The 18,914-nt window shown below is 44.2% G+C and overlaps 2 protein-coding genes across 2 annotated transcripts in view; both read right to left on the minus strand.

The window, feature by feature from the left end:
- The window catches only part of gnb5b (guanine nucleotide binding protein (G protein), beta 5b), a 21,708-nt gene extending 8,671 nt beyond the window's left edge, over nucleotides 1–13,037 (minus strand). Inside the window, exons 1-3 of the mRNA XM_030376886.1 lie at nucleotides 12,932–13,037; nucleotides 11,780–11,929; nucleotides 186–297 (exon numbers count right to left, since the gene is read on the minus strand). Coding sequence (XP_030232746.1) covers nucleotides 186–297; nucleotides 11,780–11,905 — 238 coding nt within the window. The 5' untranslated portion in view covers nucleotides 11,906–11,929; nucleotides 12,932–13,037. The remainder of the gene's footprint in view (nucleotides 1–185; nucleotides 298–11,779; nucleotides 11,930–12,931) is intronic.
- Nucleotides 13,038–13,746: 709 nt separating this feature from the next.
- Nucleotides 13,747–18,240, minus strand: LOC115558621 (unconventional myosin-Va-like). Its single transcript, XM_030376888.1, has 2 exons — nucleotides 18,014–18,240; nucleotides 13,747–17,437 (listed from the first exon to the last, which is right to left on the minus strand). The coding sequence occupies exons 1-2, from the start codon at nucleotides 18,125–18,127 to the stop codon at nucleotides 17,285–17,287; spliced, it is 267 nt and encodes an 88-aa protein (XP_030232748.1). The 5' UTR covers nucleotides 18,128–18,240; the 3' UTR covers nucleotides 13,747–17,284.
- Nucleotides 18,241–18,914: the final 674 nt, after the last annotated feature.

The following is an 18,914-nucleotide window of genomic DNA, read 5'->3' on the forward strand; positions in this document are numbered from 1 at the left end:
AGCTATAACGAGCGCATCAGTCGACCCCTCTCGCGAATGTAGCCGCTGCGTTTCAACGTGTGAGATCAATAATAGTGTCAATATCGTAGCCTACTATGGAAGCGAATCACCATTCAGGATTGCGTGTTTTTCGTGTGTGCATGTGTGCGAGTGCGTGTAACCCCGTTCCCATCCCCAGGACTCACACTCCACGTCGTGCAGCTTCGCGCGCTCCTCCTCGAGCTTCTTCTTCAGACTATCGCTCTCGTTCTTCAGCGTCGCCAGGGACTCGCCGCTCTGCAGAGCCTGACACGCCATCTTTAGGGAGGAAGCGCAGAGGGGAGAGGGAATGGTCGACGACGTCCGAGTGTTTGGTCGCTTTCGCTCCGATTCCCTCTGCCGCCACCAAGGCTCTCCCGCCTCGGCCAACTGATGCTGCTGCCGTGCTGACGTCACGCCCCTCATCTATCGTGCTCGGTCTCAGGCATTATATTTAATATAATATAATACAATATAATATAATATAAAGTATTATAAATAAAATATTATATTATATTCTTTCATATTATATTATATTATATTATATTATATTATATATGTCCCAGTTACACAACGAAATACAAATATTGTACAAAGGCCTACCGTAACCTCCCAACAGTCAAATAATAATAATTTCCTGTTCACAATAATCACTGCCATTCGAAATCTCAATTTTCATTTTTTGAACCTTCCAGGTCAGGGCTGAAGGCCTACTCTGTGCTGCTGCCGAGATACTGAATATACAGGTGTATTACTATAGCTGTTGAGATACTAAATACTAATTATACAGCTGTAGACCTGGCTATTGCCATAGCTGTTGAGATTGCTAAATATACAGGTGCAATTATTGAGATACTAAAATATAGAGCTGTATTACAATAGCTGTTGAGCTACTAAATACACTAAATATACAGCTGTGTAACTGCAGGCAGTTGTTTTCCTGCTCTGCGGGGTATTATATGTAATTCGGTCTTTGACCTCAAGGTGGACTCGTGTTATTTCTTGTAAATGTATCGGTGTTATTTCTTGTTCGCGGGTTTTGTCGAGAAGCTTCGAGAAGCTAGTGTCGCAGCTGCAGACAAGTCATGTTCTATAAACGTTCTATGTTTCAAGCAGGCAACAAGAAAGATTTAATTTAACCCCATTGGCTACAAGCAGGCAAAGTGGTTAGTGTTGTGTTTTTGTTACCTTTTGATTGCCGTGAAGGATTTGTATGCTCTTGGGTAATTATTTGTGTGTTAAACTAATTTCATGTCTGTATTGTATTGTAGTTCTACGGTGTGATTAAACCATCAGTAAAAGGAGCCGGAGCCTCGAGTATTTCAATGGGCGTTATAGTAGAACACTACACTGCATCGTGAAGACTCCAAGATGGACGTTACACGGAGCTGCGCGCAGATGGCCTTAACACGGAGCTGCGCGCGGACAGAAGACGACGTCACCGCACACTGCTAGAAGGAGGTACCGCAATAAGAACTGTCGCGCTTGAATCACAAGGAGAAGACGTTAAAGGTTGGGTAGGTGATTTGCGAAACGCCAGCAGATTTTGAAAATACACAACTCAAATGGTCCTACCCCCTCTCCTTCAACGCTGACTCTGACTCCACCCATTCCAAGTACCTGGACGCGCAATCATGCACGAGCGCGAACAGAGATGCGCGAGAGCGAGCCAGGCTAGCGTAGGTTTTCGTTTAACAACATGGCACTACATTCAGCTGTAAGTTGCACCCAGTACCGCGGGAAGTAGGAGTGCTGGGGGTGCTGCAACACCCCCTGTCCGAGGCCCTGTCTTATCACAGAAAACGATCATTTCTAAAAACTCCGGCCAAAGTGGAGATTTCTGAAAACGCCGGTTATGTGTTGTCGTGTCAACGGGGAGAAACGGGATTTTAGGTTCTGAAGCGTCACATTATGCACCAGGAAATGCTTAACGTCATGTGAGCGCCCGCTGTACCGTATTGGTCCGAATATAAACACAAACCCCATTGTAAGACGACCTATATTTGGAAAAAAGATTTGAAGACCAGATCCGTTTTTTATGAATAAATAAATTGTATTCATTGAAATAATATACGAAAATAAAAAGGCATCGAATAAAACACTGCATTGCCACTAAACAGTAGTGCAAATAGGCCGTACTGATGTGTACACCAAAGACTATTCCTGACACTCCTCTGCCCCGCTGTGTTCGCTCTGGCTGTGGTCGCTCCGAACTGTTTCGGCCCGTGGCAAAGCGAGTCATCCTCGCTGCTGTCCAAGGCATTTTGAGACGCAGCATTTATTTAATGCTCATATGACCTAGTGCTGAAGAAAGGTTATATGAAAAAGTGTGAGGGTAGCGGTGGTGCGCTAAACTTGTTCTGTGAGCAGCTGGATGTGAACGATCGATTTTCAACTGTCCGCGCATGCACTGGTGTAATTGAGCTGCGCTGCTATACATCTTTTTTTATCAATGTAACGAGTTGCGAGTCTAGTGCAGGCTGAGTTGTTTTTTTTCCCAGCACCCCCTGCTGAGAATACGTTCTCGCTGCAATGGTTGGACCAGATGTTATAAACATTAAACGGTCACATAAATCATTACTATTTTTAGAAAATGTATGTTTGTTTCATATAATTGTATTGGAAGTCCTGGTTTTCACTAGGGTTGCCGCGGTGTGGACATTTTCACACCGAGTAATACACTCGTCTCCACACCGGTATTACCGAGTATAAACGGTATAAACTTTGAAACTAGGTCAACCGCCACACAAGCATCGGTTTTTAGACCCTTCTCGTCCTTCAGTTGCCGCCAACGTTCGAAAGCAGCGCCTAGGATTATTCTTGATTTCAGTTTTTCTCTTTCAGCGTTTTTATTATCAATTACTCTCTGAAAAAGAGTTTTCCTTCTCTTTGCTGGTGGTGGTGGTGGTGGTGGGGATGGTGGCGTCTTGTCTGCCATCGAAATTGTCTTCTACTGCTAGGTCCAAATGTGGATTAACTAGTTCCAGTAGCTACCGCAGGATAACAACAAACAGGAGCTTGCTCTGGGTCACGAGCTCTGGGTCACGAGTACTGCACGAAGGGGTCGCGCGCGGGGCGCGGGGGAGGGGGAGTGCAGTACGACCGTTTGATTGACGTGCTTACTGTCCAATGCAACTCGGTGGCAATGGAAATGATTGGCTGGAGTTTTTCGAGCCCTGCCCGTTCCACAGATGATTGACTTTTTTAATTTTCATGTCAGTACTTCTAACTCAGTGGCTGTAAGCGGGTTATGATAAGGATTTCAAGTAATTTTGCAAAAATGGCCAAAAAAGCAAATCACCTATACAACCTTTAAAGGCTAAATAAGCAAGAATGCTGAAGATCGCATCTTGAAAGTAGCACAAGTAATCTGCCATTTAAGCTGCGTTGTGGACATTTAATTTGTGTGCTGCCTTAAAGTAACAGTGGATATTGGATTTGCGGTTGGTTGTAAGAATCAAAGTGGCTAAGTAAATAGTGTTTTGAAGTGTAAGATGTTCTAAGTTTAAAATCGTATTATTGCATGATGTGATATCATACAAGTGGGTTTTTCATATTAAGACTACCTAAGATTTCATAGCAATTATTATTTGCCTTACATTGCCATTCTAAACAGGTTTTACAGCAGTGTGTTGTCTTGATGTGTAGTTAAACAAGTTTAAGCTAAGGCAATCCCAAAGGCCTTACACAGTATATTGCCTATATTGTGCATTTAGAAAGTGAAACATTTATTTTGGGTTTCATATAGATTTTATTTCATATCAGCGCATTTGAGAAGTACATTTCATTTAAATGTCAACACATTCATAAACATTTAACATGTCACAAACAAGCGTAAGTGCTACACAGGCAACTAAAGAAGCCAAGCATGGAGACCCACAAGAAGATGGTGAACATACCCCAGCTCAAGCTGACTCTGGTGAGCAAGCTGAAGCGACAGCACAAGACGCACAATCCCAGGTTGGTGCATATATCACACAACAGCCTCCAGACATGAGAAGAAGCGAACGTCCACGAACGCTAACTGAAAAAGGAAAGGCTCAGCTGGATGAAAGGTTGTGTGAACTGAACACACATTTTGTGAAGCTATATGGAAAGTGGAAATATCACATTAATGGCTTAAGACGAACCATTAGGGAAAATGATGCTGTGGATCTGATTGAGGATGTTGCAAGCACAATCAACTCTATCCAAGATCAGATTGACGAAACTTACCTCAAAATAAGAGATATTGCTACTCCTGAACCTGAAATCCGGAGAATAAATGACACATGTAATGCACTCACTGTGACTGCAAATAAAAGGGCTCAACAATACCTCAGTGGTAATGAAGATTCAGAAGTTGTACCCTGGCCTGAAGCTGAGTCAGTGTTTGACAACACAGTATCCAGTGCAAGCTCGCTTAAACCCAGCTGTAAGTCAAACACCTCTTCCAGTCTGTCACGGTACAATAAACTACAAGCAGCGGCCGAAGTTGCAGCTACACAAGAAGTTCTCAAAATAATGAAAGAACAACATCAACGAGAAGAAGAGATTCGGAAACTTGAGGTGGAGGAACAAATGTTAACGGCTAAAAGAGAAGCTGAAGAAAAGGAAATTGAAGCGGAGAATACTGGAAAACGAACTCAGTTTATTTCAGAAAGCGCTGCTAGAAAAACGGAGCTGGAAAAGAAAAGGCGAGAAGTGGAACGGTTGGAGGAAATAATAAAGCACAATGCAGCACAAGCCAGGCTGAATATTTTCTCAGAAGATCATTATGACGAGATAGCGCACCAGTCAGCCATTTTGACTGAACAGAGTCGAGACATCTATCCATCCTCACTAAAGGTTCCAGTTTCCCTCTACCAACCATCCGCTCTCAACCCTGTAAGCAACCCCTTATATCCTGCTCAACAAGCACCACCTCCCCAAGCTAGCCCTGCTCAGCAAACCATACCTGATCCATCTTATCATCCACACCTAGCTGCCATCACTAAGACCTCTCCCCCACATCCCTCAATGTTCACATCCAAATACACACCTCAACCAGCCAGTTTCCCTCAATCTCCAATGGTTCAGCAAGCCATCCCCAATCAACCTCTTACCATTCAACAAGTCCCATTTACCAAGGTTCCCACTACTCACTCACCCACATTCACCACCTCTCATGAAGCCTCCAATGATCTTGTGAGAACACTCGCTGAAGCGATTACAGCCAATCGTATCCCAATCCCAGAACCGGCTGTCTTCGTAGGAGATCCTCTCAAGTATAATGATTGGAAGCTTTCATTCTGTACTCTGATTGATCGGAAGAACCTGCCAACTCAAGAAAAACTCTTCTTTTTGCGCAAGTACGTGGGTGGCCCAGCCAAAAGAGCTATTGAAGGACATTTCCTAGTAGCAACAGAAACGGCTTACAAAACCGCCTGGGACAAACTTGAGGACAGATACGGCAATCAGTTTGTTATTGGTAAGGCATACCGCGACAAGATACACGCATGGCATAAAATCGGCCACAAGGACAGCGAAGATCTTCGTGAGTTTTCGGATTTTCTAAGCAGTGTCGAATCAGCCATGCCTTATGTTCAAGGTTTACAAGCTCTTAACGACTGTGTGGAAAACCAAAAAATAGCTGCCAAATTACCTGATTGGTTAGGTGCAAATTGGAACAGAAAAGTCACTATGCACCAAGATGAACACAAACTGTTCCCTGATTTCAGTTGCTTCGTGCAGTTTCTCAACCTTGAGGCTCGAATTGCATGCAATCCAGTCACATCCTTTTCAGCAATGCAGCTAATAGCACAAGAAGCTAAGCAAAAGGAAAGGGAATATCCACAAAGTCAGAAACCCAGTGCTAGGGCTTTCACCACTAGCTCAAGTGAGAAGACGAGCATCATGTGCATTTTCTGTAAGAGGCAAGGTCATACTCTCCATACATGTTTCAAAATGATGGAAAGGACAGTTGAAGAAAGGGTTAAATTTGTACAACTGGAGAAGTTGTGTTTCGGCTGTCTGAAGACTGGCCACAACTCCAAATACTGTACATCTAGGAGCATATGTGACTCATGTGGACGAAACCACCCTACATGCTTGCATCAGGATCGATGGGTGTATAACCAAGGAGAAAGAAGAGAAACCGAACGTGGACAAACTAACGAAACCAAGGAAGCTAAAATTAAGGGGTCCACACCGTCACGTACCCAAGAGTCAATGCAAGCTACCTCCAACAGAGTCGTTCAAGAGAGAGGTACCACTCATACATCTACTGTTGTCCCGGTTTATGTCTCCACATCAGCTGAACCAGACAAAGAAGTTCTAGTGTATGCCTTGCTCGACACTCAGAGTGACACCACCTTCATATTAAAGGATACAGTCGAGGCATTGAATGTCAAGAAGGAGCCTGTGAGACTGACAGTGTCAACAATAACATCAATCAAAAAGGTTGTGTCCAGCCAAAGGGTGAGCGGTCTACGAGTAAGAGGCATTAACTCTGAAAATATAATCAACCTCCCAACAACTTATACCAGGGATTATCTACCAGCAAATAGATCTCATATACCCACGAGTACAACTGCAAAGTTATGGACTCACTTAGAACATCTAGAGCATGAAATGTCTCCAGAGCTTGACTGTGAAGTAGGATTGTTGATAGGCTATAACTGCCCCCAAGCCCTTCTTCCCAGAGACGTCATTAGTGGCAGTGAGGACCAGCCATACGCGCTCAAGTCTGCGTTGGGTTGGAGCATCGTTGGCTGCAGCAATGCTGGCCTTGAACATGATGATGAAATAGGCATGAGTCACCGTATCATCACAAAGCAAGTCATACCAGCAATCAAGTCTTCCGTTGAACTCAAATCAGAAGTCCATTTTGTTTGCAGGACCCAAGTCAGAGAAATGATGACTCCAGCAGACATAATCAAAGTCTTCGAGTCAGATTTCACTGAGAGGACCAGTGAAGAAGTTTCAATGTCACAAGAAGACATCAACTTTTTGGCAAAGATTAAAGAGGGCATCAAGCAAAAGCCTAATGGACACTACGAAATGCCATTGCCTTTCAAGGAAGAAAGGCCAAGTCTGCCAAACAACAAAGCGTACGCAGAAAATCGGCTTAAATGCCTGGAGAAACGTTTGACAAAGGACGAACAATACCACAATGATTATGTGGCTTATATGGAGGACATGATCGCAAGAGATGATGCTGAAAAGGTTCCAGAGATGGATATGTGCAATCGGACAGTATGGTATATCCCTCACCATGGAGTTTATCATCCCCAAAAGCCGGGAAAGATTTGCGTCGTCTTTGATTGTTCAACAAAATATCGGAACACATCACTGAACGAACATCTACTCACTGGGCCAGACCTTACCAATGCCCTCGTAGGGGTCTTGTGTCGTTTCCGTAAGGGGCAAGTAGCCATCATGTGTGATGTGGAGCGTATGTTCCATCAGTTTCATGTTGCACCAAGGGACCAAGACTACCTCAGATTCCTGTGGTGGGAAGGAGGTAATCTGGAAGCTCCCCCATCAGTGTATCGCATGAAGGTTCACATATTTGGTGCTGCCTCATCGCCAGGATGTGCAAACTTCGGGCTTAAGCACCTCGCTGCACAAGGAGCAGGCAAATTTAGCGAAGCCACCTTGAGATTTATCCAACGCAACTTTTACGTTGATGATGGACTGGCAAGTGTCGACAATGAAGCAGAAGCCATCCAGCTAGTCAAAGAAGCAAGAGATCTCTGCTGCACTGGTATGCTCCGCTTACACAAATTCCTTACCAATAGCAAGGAGGTGCTGGCCACGATCCCAAAGAAAGAATGCGCAGATGGTGCTACCGACCTGGACTTGGCCCTCGGAGAACCCAAGATAGAAAGGGCTCTTGGGGTCCAGTGGTGCCTTAGCTCAGATAAGTTCCAGTTCAGAGTCGAGGTAAAGGAAAATCCCTTTACCAGAAGAGGAGTATTGTCAACAGTGGCCTCAATTTTTGATCCTCTTGGATTTGTTGCACCCTTCATTTTGATCGGGAAGCAGATCCTGCAAAGGATGTGTCGGGAGAAGATGGACTGGGATGAACCACTTCCTGATGACCTCAAGCTGCGTTGGGAAGCTTGGTTACAAGATCTACACAATCTGTCTTCAGTTGAGATACCACGATGCTATGTACCCTCGACTATCAAGGAAGTTCAGCAGTACGAATTACACCATTTTAGCGACGCTAGTGCGTCTGGGTACGGAACATGTTCTTACCTCAGAGCTGTTAACAAGTCTGGAGAACCACATTGTGCTCTTGTTATGGGGAAAGCAAGAGTTGCGCCAACAAAGGTAACAACAATCCCAAGACTGGAACTCTCAGCTGCTGTAGTCGCCACAAGAACAAGCGATATGCTTATGCGTGAACTAGAACTGGAAGGCCTATGTGAATACTTTTGGACTGATTCCAAGGTTGTTCTTGGCTACATTAATAATGACGTAAGGCGGTTCCACGTATTTGTAGCCAACCGCGTTCAGCGGATTAAATCCAGCACAGAGCCAAGTCAGTGGCATTATGTTGCGTCAAAGGAGAACCCAGCTGACCATGCCTCTCGTGGGCGCACTGTAAAGGAGCTTGTAGAGTCCAACTGGTTTACAGGACCGAGTTTCCTGTGGCAAAGAGAACTCCCTCAGGAAGAAGAAATTAAGGTGGGAAAGCTTGATGACGAGGTCCCAGAACTCAAAGGAGCACAGGTTCACACTACTGAAGCACAGGAGGAAAGGTCACTGTCAGATCGTTTACAGAAGTTTTCAGACTTAAGGACAGCGGTAAGAGCCATAGCAAGACTTAAGCGGTGTGCAAAGGAGATAAAGGGTCCAAAGACAGGATCTGATAAAGTTACTACACTCGAAGAAAGACAGGAAGCTGAACAATTCATAATCCATGCAGTTCAAGGAGAAGTGTTCAGTGAAGAAATAAAATCTCTGAAGCAAAGCAAAGAGCTGCCTGAGAATAACTCAACTAAGCTGCACAAGTTAAGTCCATTCATCGATAGTCACGATATCCTGAGGGTGGGAGGGAGATTGACAGAAGCAGCACTTCATCCCCACGTGAAACACCCAGCTATCCTTCCAAAAGGGCATCATGTGTCTCGCCTATTAATTAAGCACTTCCACGAGAAGGTGCTACATCAAGGTCGTGGAATGACCATCAATGAACTACGCTCCAACGGAATTTGGATTCTTGGTTGTAGCAGTGAAGTGTCATCCTTTATCTTCCGATGCGTTAAGTGCAGGAAGTTTAGAAAGTGTACTCAAGAACAAAAAATGTCCGACCTTCCACTAGAGAGGATGGAAGCCACCCCTCCTTTTACATACTGTGGTATGGACTGTTTCGGACCATTTTATGTGAAGGATGGCAGGAAAGAGCTCAAGAGATATGGGGTCCTATTTACCTGCATGTGCTCAAGAGCTATCCACATCGAGATGTTGGATGACCTTACCTCTGATGCCTTCCTCAACGCACTGCGTTGCTTTATTGCTTTAAGAGGCAACGTAAGTCAGCTTCAAAGTGACCAAGGCACGAATTTCGTGGGTGCACGAAATGAATTCAAGGAACTTATGAAAGAAATCGAGCAAGAACGTGTCAAAGAACTGGGATGCAGCTTTGTCATGAACCCACCTGCTTCCAGTCACATGGGTGGTGTCTGGGAGAGGCAGATACGAACGGTCCGAAGTGTCCTTACATCCATCCTAGACCAATCTGCAAGAAGACTAGACAGTTCTTCACTGAGAACCTTCCTATATGAAGTAATGGCTATAGTGAATAGTCGACCGTTGACCACAGAGTATCTCAACGATCCATCAGGACCAGAACCTTTGACGCCAAATCATATTCTGACAATGAAATCGTCAATCATTGAACCGCCACCTGGAGAGTTCGTAAGAGAAGATCTCTATCTGCAGAAGAGGTGGAAGAGAGTTCAGTTCTTGTCAAATGAGTTCTGGGACAGGTGGAGAAAGGAGTATTTGCTAAGTCTGCAACAGAGAAGTAAATGGAACAAGGACAGGAGAAATGCTAAAGTTAATGACATAGTCCTGTTGCAAGACGATGCCACATCCAGAAATCAGTGGAAGATGGCAAAGGTTACCGAAGTCTTCCCAGGAGTTGATGGGAAAGTCAGAAAGCTCAAACTACTGCTTAGTGACACAACACGAGACAGTAAAGGCACATACACAACTAGACCATTTTATTTGGAAAGGTCCATACATAAAACTGTACTTTTGCTTGAAGCTGAGTAAAAGTTAAATTCATTTGCGAAAGTGATGTAACCACATTGTCTGATTATACAATGTTTTGTTTTGGGAAAGACGCTGTTCACTATGTTAAGTTTGTTAGAAATCATACGTTGTCTGATGGTGGGAGTGTAACTGCAGGCAGTTGTTTTCCTGCTCTGCGGGGTATTATATGTAATTCGGTCTTTGACCTCAAGGTGGACTCGTGTTATTTCTTGTAAATGTATCGGTGTTATTTCTTGTTCGCGGGTTTTGTCGAGAAGCTTCGAGAAGCTAGTGTCGCAGCTGCAGACAAGTCATGTTCTATAAACGTTCTATGTTTCAAGCAGGCAACAAGAAAGATTTAATTTAACCCCATTGGCTACAAGCAGGCAAAGTGGTTAGTGTTGTGTTTTTGTTACCTTTTGATTGCCGTGAAGGATTTGTATGCTCTTGGGTAATTATTTGTGTGTTAAACTAATTTCATGTCTGTATTGTATTGTAGTTCTACGGTGTGATTAAACCATCAGTAAAAGGAGCCGGAGCCTCGAGTATTTCAATGGGCGTTATAAGCTGTATTACCAAAGCTGTGGAGATTGCTAAATATACAGGTGTAATAGTTGAGACATACAGCTGTAAGACTGTTGCTGTGGACAGGACAACAGACTAAAGAGGATGGCCCCTCGACATAACACATGTTTGACTGAGTGTGTGTGAGAGAGAAAAAGTGTGTGTGTGTGTGTGTGTGTGTGTGTGTGTGTGTGTGTGTGTGTGTGTGTGTGTGTGTGTGTGTGTGTGTGTGTGTGTGTGTGTGTGTGTGTGTGTGATAAGCGTGTGTGTGTGTGTGATAAGCGTGTGTGTGTGTGTGAGTGTGTGTGTGTGTGTGTGTGTGTGGTTGCGCGTGCGTGCATCTACTTGAGTGTACATTTACTGATTAGCTGATATGTGTTTAGAGTTTGACTTTTAAACATTGCTGAACAATAGACCAACCACTATGTTGCCAACAGAGCTTAAACGAAGATCCATATAAGACCCTGTTCTAGAAAAACATCGTAATTTCAGAGACTAGTTACACAGAGCGGTGTGTAAACAGACACTGTGCCAGTGAAATAATAGCACATTACCCATACACACAGAGACTAGTTATACAGAGCGGTGTGTAAACAGACACTGTGCCAGTGAAATAATAGCACATTACCCATACACACAGAGACTAGTTATGCAGAGCGGTGTGTAAACACTGTGCCAGTGAAATAATAGCACAATACCCATACACACAGGAAGATGCCCCTTGCCTTTTCCCCACATGGATGGCTCAACAGTACGGCTATGGCTGTCCTAAAAGGGTATGACAGCTTCCTCTAATAAACCTATGTAGCTCAACTATAGCCATCAAGCAACGGCGTCTGAACATGGAAGCCTTGCATCTCTGCGTGAGTGGTTTGAGCGAGACTCAAGTTAAACCCGATCCATCGCAGATTCCTTTGAGCGCCGTGGGTGGGGGGTTGGGGGGGGGGGTGCCCTGTGTGCTGCGTCCTACCATCTCCATGCAGAAGGAGCAGTAGTTGATGGGGTCACTCTTGATGTAGATGTTCATCAGAGGGCTGGCCTTTGAGCAGCTGTCGCAGGGGCCAAAGGTGATGGCCATGAACGTCTGGTCACACATGACTGCGGTTGGTTATGGACACCCCTGCGGAGAATACACATGTAGAGATGAACACTTCAATCCATCGTGAATGCATACGTTGAAATTGACATATGCATGCGGATAGCAAAAGAACAGCCACGGACGCACACATGCACACACACGCCCCTCGCAAACTCACGCACACGCACACACTCACACACACTCACGCACAGACTCAAATACACAGACACACTCACTCACACACACAGACACACACACTCACACACACACACACACACACACACACACACACACACACACACACACACAGTGCGGGCACAGAATACATGCATAGTTTTGGCCTATAAAAATAATAATAATAATAACTAATAACTTAAGAATTGTGTGTGCGCTCATGTATGTGTAAAGTGTACCGTTGTGTGTGTGCGTGCGTCTTTGTGTGTGGTTATGTGTGTGTGTGTGTGTGTGTGTGTGTGTGTATTTGTTGGCGGAGAAGCTGAACTCAGAATAAGTACTAATCTCAGTTTGATCCCTCTGAGCTCCAAAGAACCAAAATGGCACAAAGTTATTCTGGGAAAGAAAAAGTACAACCGTTCACACTGAGCTTAATCAAGTCACATTTAAGATCCATAATTCAAAGCCTCAAACACCAAACATTGAAGCATACCAGCTAAATGTTTTGGTAGGTACATGCATGGGCATGTTTTCATGTTGTTGTCTGAAGCGTGGATGACAACAACATACATCTGACTCAGGTCAGATGCGGGTCTGATAATAAGTATTGATCACAGCATTGAGTACAGCATAGATGCCGCAACTTCGAAGCACCCAGTTACCAGAAACGTGAATCACCCTTTTACAAAGGCCACTTTACCGTTTACAGTTCTTCACATCCTCACTCCAATATATTTTATCCAAGTACTAGTACTGCAAAGCATCCTGAATGTTTTCACACAAACAAAACATAATGTCAATGGATCTATCGTTTCAGGACACAGACGTCCGGGTAGACCTGCTGCAAGACAGTAAGGAATAACGTCTTACCTCAGCAGTTGAATTGGTCTCTATTGAAGATGTCTTCTGCCCTGCGGCTTGTGGGTGAGAGTGGAGAGGATTGGAAGGAGAGACTGGGAGACGGGGTTAAGCTCCTTATCCTGGTATTAAAGTTGTGGCACTGCTGAGGGATTAACCCTCGGGCCAGGAGCCCAGCAGGGTACCTGAATGATCCCGAGGACCCTAGCTGATACCTGGTTGACCCCCAGGAGCCCAGCCAGGTACCTGAATGACCCCCAGACCAGCAGGGTACCCCAAGGAGCCCAGCCAGTTACCTGAATGACCCCTAGGCCCCCGCCTTACCTGAGTGACCTCCAGGAGCCCAGCATGGTCCCTGAATGACCTCCAGGACCGGCAGGTGACCTCAAAAGATACGTTTTCACAATATGGGTGGCCTTCACAATATCACTTGGTCGATAAAAAGGTATATTCATGGTTTAATAATTCAATACAATTATAATACTTCTGCATTGTTGGACTAAGATAATTACATCCAAATCTCAGTATCCTGTTCACTGGAAAATATGAGCTATTTTATCATCATGCTCTGTTGGAGGCATGCACTCCCAATCATTATATATTTTTTATGCAGGCTTTGAATATTGATTCAAATCGATTATGCCAAATATAGCTGACAAAATATGCAGTTAACATAGACAACATATATATTCCTACAGTTGTCAAAAATGTTTATGACATTGGACTGAGGGAACATAACGAATTGGCAATTGTAACATTTCTTGCTAAGAAAACTGCTAAAGTTTAAAGCAACAAGGCTTCAGGATATCAATAATAAACAAGACATCTTCTCCTTGACAGTCAATGCTGAATTCATTTATTTAACTTTTACACATTTGACATTTTAAACGTATTCAAAGTTTCGTATTGGTGAAGACATTCACAAAGCACAGCTACCAGAAATTACAAACGGTCAAGTTTGTCAAATTTTTACACGGGTTTTGGCGTGAGACTAGGCGGGAGTGGGGACGACCGGTCTTAGCTGGTCTGCACCGGTACGGTACCAGGCAGCACAGATGAAGACAAGGATGTTCCCCAGCCGGGTGTCTGGGGATTTCAAAGTATCGGCGTGGAAGCTAGTGCTGATGATAACATGATCCTTCATCGTGTGTACTCCTCAATATACAGCAGTCTCTCCGTCGGGGAAAACTAAAAGTGAACGAGGGAACGGCATGTAGAGTCAGACCCCGGGGGAAGCCCAGGTTAGGCGGGGTTGAGATGAGCCAGCTTGACAAAAGTCTGCGAACAGGGTTCTCCCTTTGAATCTAGGCCAGGTTTTCCACGCGGCCTAGCAATGCCCTTATGGGGGCGTCTGGCTGAAACAAAAGGGGGCCGTTCACAGTTCACTGTGTAACACGTAATAGGGAGCGGGGGGAGCTAAACTAGGGGAGGAGAGCCTCTTCGTAGCTCTGCAGGGAATGTGTTTGACGCTCTGCAATGAGGTGCGAGGACCTACGAAATAAAAAGGCTTAAGACAGCGTGGAATCTTTTTTTTCTTTTTTTACATGTGACCATTTGCATTGATAGGAAGTTGTCTGCGATATTTTTTTAAAAAGTGCATTATGACCTACAGCATAACAAAGTAACATATCTAAAAACACGTAATGTTTGCACAAAGGACACCGAATCGAAAAAAAAATGAACATTTTGCAGATGTTCAAATCCATTTTACAGTGAAAACCAGCAACAAAAATACTGCTTTGACAGACATGGAATAAAAGCATTGCAAGTGATTCGTTGAAATCATTCAGATAGCAAATAATTCAGATAAGGCTTGCCCAAATCATGTGCAGCTTAAATTGACGTACGAATCTTTTACAATTTCTGAACATTCATATGGTTAAATCGTTCATTAGCTCTACATTTCATCCAGTATGTAGAAACGTCTTCTCCATTTAAACAAAACCTGGAACTGCCTATTGTTCCTCAAAATATACATTTGCAAAAGGAAATGGTATTTTCGAAAGCTCTGGTAAGATATGAGATATGACAGTATGTATTTATTTAAAAGACCACACAACATAAAAAAACAACAACTAAATAATTAACAAAAATACATCATAATTTCTAGCTCGTCCCTGTCTGAGCGAGAAGGGTCTAGTCTTGGCTTTTAATTGTATATTTCAGTTTGGTCAGATATCTTTCTCAGCACCCGTATTTCGACCAGCAGTCTCCAAATCCACCTTTGAGAGCTCCACTCAGAGCGAGGGAGCTCATTTTGGCTGGTGACTTTTTTGGGACCTGATGTGAGACACGCCTACCAAAATGAAATTATCTTGTAAAAGGGTGAGGTCAAAGGGCAATCAAGGTTCAAACTAATGTGTACAGGCATAATTGGTTTTCGGTGAATACTACTGTTAGTGGGATGAATAGTAAGGATGCATAAGGTAATGATATAGGAGACTAGAAGGCCTTCAACACAAGGGTCTAATTATCACAAAACAATGGGCAGACTTCATAAAACCCCTAATCTAGACAGTGTTTCTTCTTGTGTTCGCCATATTAAATCCGAGATAAATGAATACCAAATTAGGTTCTGAGTAACTAGCTGATATATTACTGTGTGTCCGTGGAAGTCATGCCAAGCAAAGGCCGGCTGAAAGCAGGCTAGCCAGATATCTTGCTCATGTAATTGTGTTTCCACCAAGTAACAAGCTGTGAAGGTAGATGCTCCAGGACTTGGTAGACAGTGAGACACCTTTGGTTTTCCACTGGAGAATAGACCAGAGTAAGAGGGGAACAGCATGGGAATTTAGCAGGTAAACAACTAAGTCCTGTCCTATAGGCCAGCTACCTTCAAAGCTAAACCACCTGTACCAAGCTAGCGTCACAGTCCTCCAAATACAAGGCAAGGGACTGGGTTATTTCAACACAAAAAAAAATTAGTCAACTTACAGAGAAATAAACAAAACCGTTTTGGGACATAAAAGCTGACTTTGTTCCTTTTTTGGCCACAGATTGGGAAGGCATGAGGGTCTTTACAGGTGGGTTTGAGGCAGGTAACGCAAGAGGTCCAAAACAGAGCGGTGATGGAATAAATAAAACACAAAGCAACATGAATGTAACAGTGGACATAAAACATGCAACAGTGGACGTGTCCAGAAGCGCTAGGACAACAAGCTCCTGAGGGAAGACCAATCTCACCGTCCGCAACAACAATAATAATACTGAAATAATTTATTTTGAGCTGGTCATAGTAATGTGTGTGTGTGTGTGTGTGTGTGTGTGTGTGTGTGTGTGTGTGTGTGTGTGTGTGTGTGTGTGTGTGTGTGTGTGTGTGTGTGTGTGTGTGTGTGTGTGTGTGTGGTACCGATAATACTCTCAATGTTACATATCGTTATATAGTCAACTACATTAGTTAACAATATAAATACACTACATTAACTATAAAACAATATAGCTTGGATCTCAAAAAGCTTGAAATTCAGTTTGTTGAGCTGGTCTGTGATCGTTTAGTTTGGGCTGATATGTTTTTATGTTACGGGTGTAGTGTTTACTCTTAAACAATGGCTCTCAACACAGAGATTCCTAATAAGCTCTGAAACCTTCAACACACCTCATCCTTCCTAAAACGCACTCCGCAATACGCTACATCACTGCTCCAGCTCCTCTCCCAGAGGCGTGAGCTTTACGGGGCGAAGCTAACCAAGAGCTCTGCGCTAAGATACCAAAGCTAAACAACGACCAACAGCTAGTTTCAAAACCACATGTCAAATTATTAGTACACACTACGTACTAATGCTTAAGTTAATGCTGTCTGACATACAAGCAGCTATCGTGGGACTAGTGTAATATCCAACACGCATTCACATGAAAACCACGGGTTAGTGATACTCAATAAATAAATAGGACATCCTAGAATGATACATTTAATTAATGATATTTATAGATCTATATTTATATATGTATACTTTGTGTGTATATGTTTGTGTTTGCGTGTATTCATGAATGTGTAATTGTCTGCATGTGTATGAGTATTATACAGATGCATTTGAGAAGATGGTGATTGTGCCAATGGGTGTTTATAATATACGCTTGTGTGTTTATGTTTGCGTGTGTGTGTGTGTGTGTTTGTGTCTCAAGATGTGTGTTTGTGTGTATGTGTGGAGAGGTGTGTGTGTGTTTGCGATTGTATGGGTGTGCCCGCGCGCGTGTGTGTGTATGTCTCAAGGTGTGCGTGTGTATGTCTCAAGGTGTGTGTGTGTGTGTGTGTGTGTGTGTGTGTGTGTGTGTGTGTGTGTGTGTGTGTGTGTGTGTGTGTGTGTGTGTGTGTGTGTGTGTGTGTGTGTGTGTGTGTGTGTGTGTGTGTGTGTGTGTGTCCTGGGTCTAGACCCGGACCAGGAAGCCCAGGTTGAGGGAGCTGGGGATCTGGATGGTCTCCAGGGCCAGGGCGGAGGGGTTGAAGGGGAAGGTCACCGGGTAGATGACCTTGGTGTCCATGAGCAGCTGGGGCGACTCGCAGCGGCCGCGCAAACGGGTCTGCGGGCGAGGACGAGGGTACAGGGAAATGACGAAGAATAAACCCCGTAGAGACGTCAATAAAGCAAGGCAGGCCAAGTCCTCTCAGAGGCCACAGGACATCCATTTGTTTGTATTTTGAGGTGTTAAAGGTCCCATGACATGCCACCAGGTGTGCGTGCGATTAGCAGTTACACGCCGTTTTGAAAACCTGCCCCTTATGACATCACAAGTGGGCGTGTCCACCTAGATGTCTGACGGATAGATTGAGCCACGTTTGCTACAGTCCACTGGGTAGGCTGGAAGACTGATCTACCAAGCACACAGTATGTGCACACGCCCCCTTGTGATGTCATAAGGGGCAGATTTTCAAAACATCTTGTAACGGATAATCAAACTCACACCTGGTGGCATGTCATGGGACCTTTAACTAAGCCAAGCATTACAAACTATAAAACATACAACTTAGACTATAAATACTATGGCATCATACAAAGTATACGGCCATGTACCAATCACTATGTAAAACCACTTAAAACGTCTAAGAATGATCCTAAAATAGATCTGTACAAAAGAGACGTGTGTGCGGTGAAGTACCTGGATGGTCCTGATGAAGGACACGGACACCCTCTCCTCGAACTCGTTGACCGGGGTGTACAGGTTCAGCACCTTCACGATCTGAGGGGAAAAGGTAGGGAGCGTCAGCGCCATTACGATGTCGGGGAGGGCTCGGCTTCAATGGACAGTCCTGACTCTTAAGGTCCCTCTGCAGGGATCTGTTGTGACGCATTCAGACGTGTTACGTATTTTAGGAACACAAGCTGTATTTCCCTCACTTAACCAATAGGGGGTAGGACCAAATATATAAGCCGTAAATACTACACATAGCCACAAGGGAAAGCAGGACATTACTGAAGGCTGCAATAGATACTTTAGCCACAGAGGGCAGCATCACAGACCAGGCGAGGAAAACCGAGGATTACGTCACACCGGTTCCTCTCCAAGTCTTCCGGTCCTCGCTGAGTCCATAAAGAAGACCACCTGGCCACGAAAACTTTAGAGCTCTCTCGGCAGCGATTAGACATACGTGGGTTTGTGGCTAGGATCAGCTAGGAGAACACTCTCGCACGTGCTTAGAACACATCTTCAATCTCTCTTTACTTCAGAGCATCAGTTTACCATACCGAAAATACTTTATACAAATAAAGTCTCTTTAAAGCTATTCCTTTGGATTCGACCCCTCTTTCCAATAAGTACATTGCAATTTGGTGAAGCCCTGACGTGATTGGAAAGTTCCGGACCGAGACTTGCGACCGCGGGGCCGTCGGGAGCAGTACAAGCTACTTACAGGCGCCACAAGAAAGGTAAACAGAACCTGTTGTCAATGACTAAACTCTGTATAGTTAGATTAGTAACATTAGGTGAATAGCTTGTACTGCCTTCGACTGGTTGCGGGGACGTGTAATCTCGGACTGGTTTAAATTCATACAGCCGGTTA

This window comes from Gadus morhua, chromosome 14, assembly GCF_902167405.1.
Source record: "Gadus morhua chromosome 14, gadMor3.0, whole genome shotgun sequence".
NCBI lineage: Eukaryota > Metazoa > Chordata > Actinopteri > Gadiformes > Gadidae > Gadus > Gadus morhua.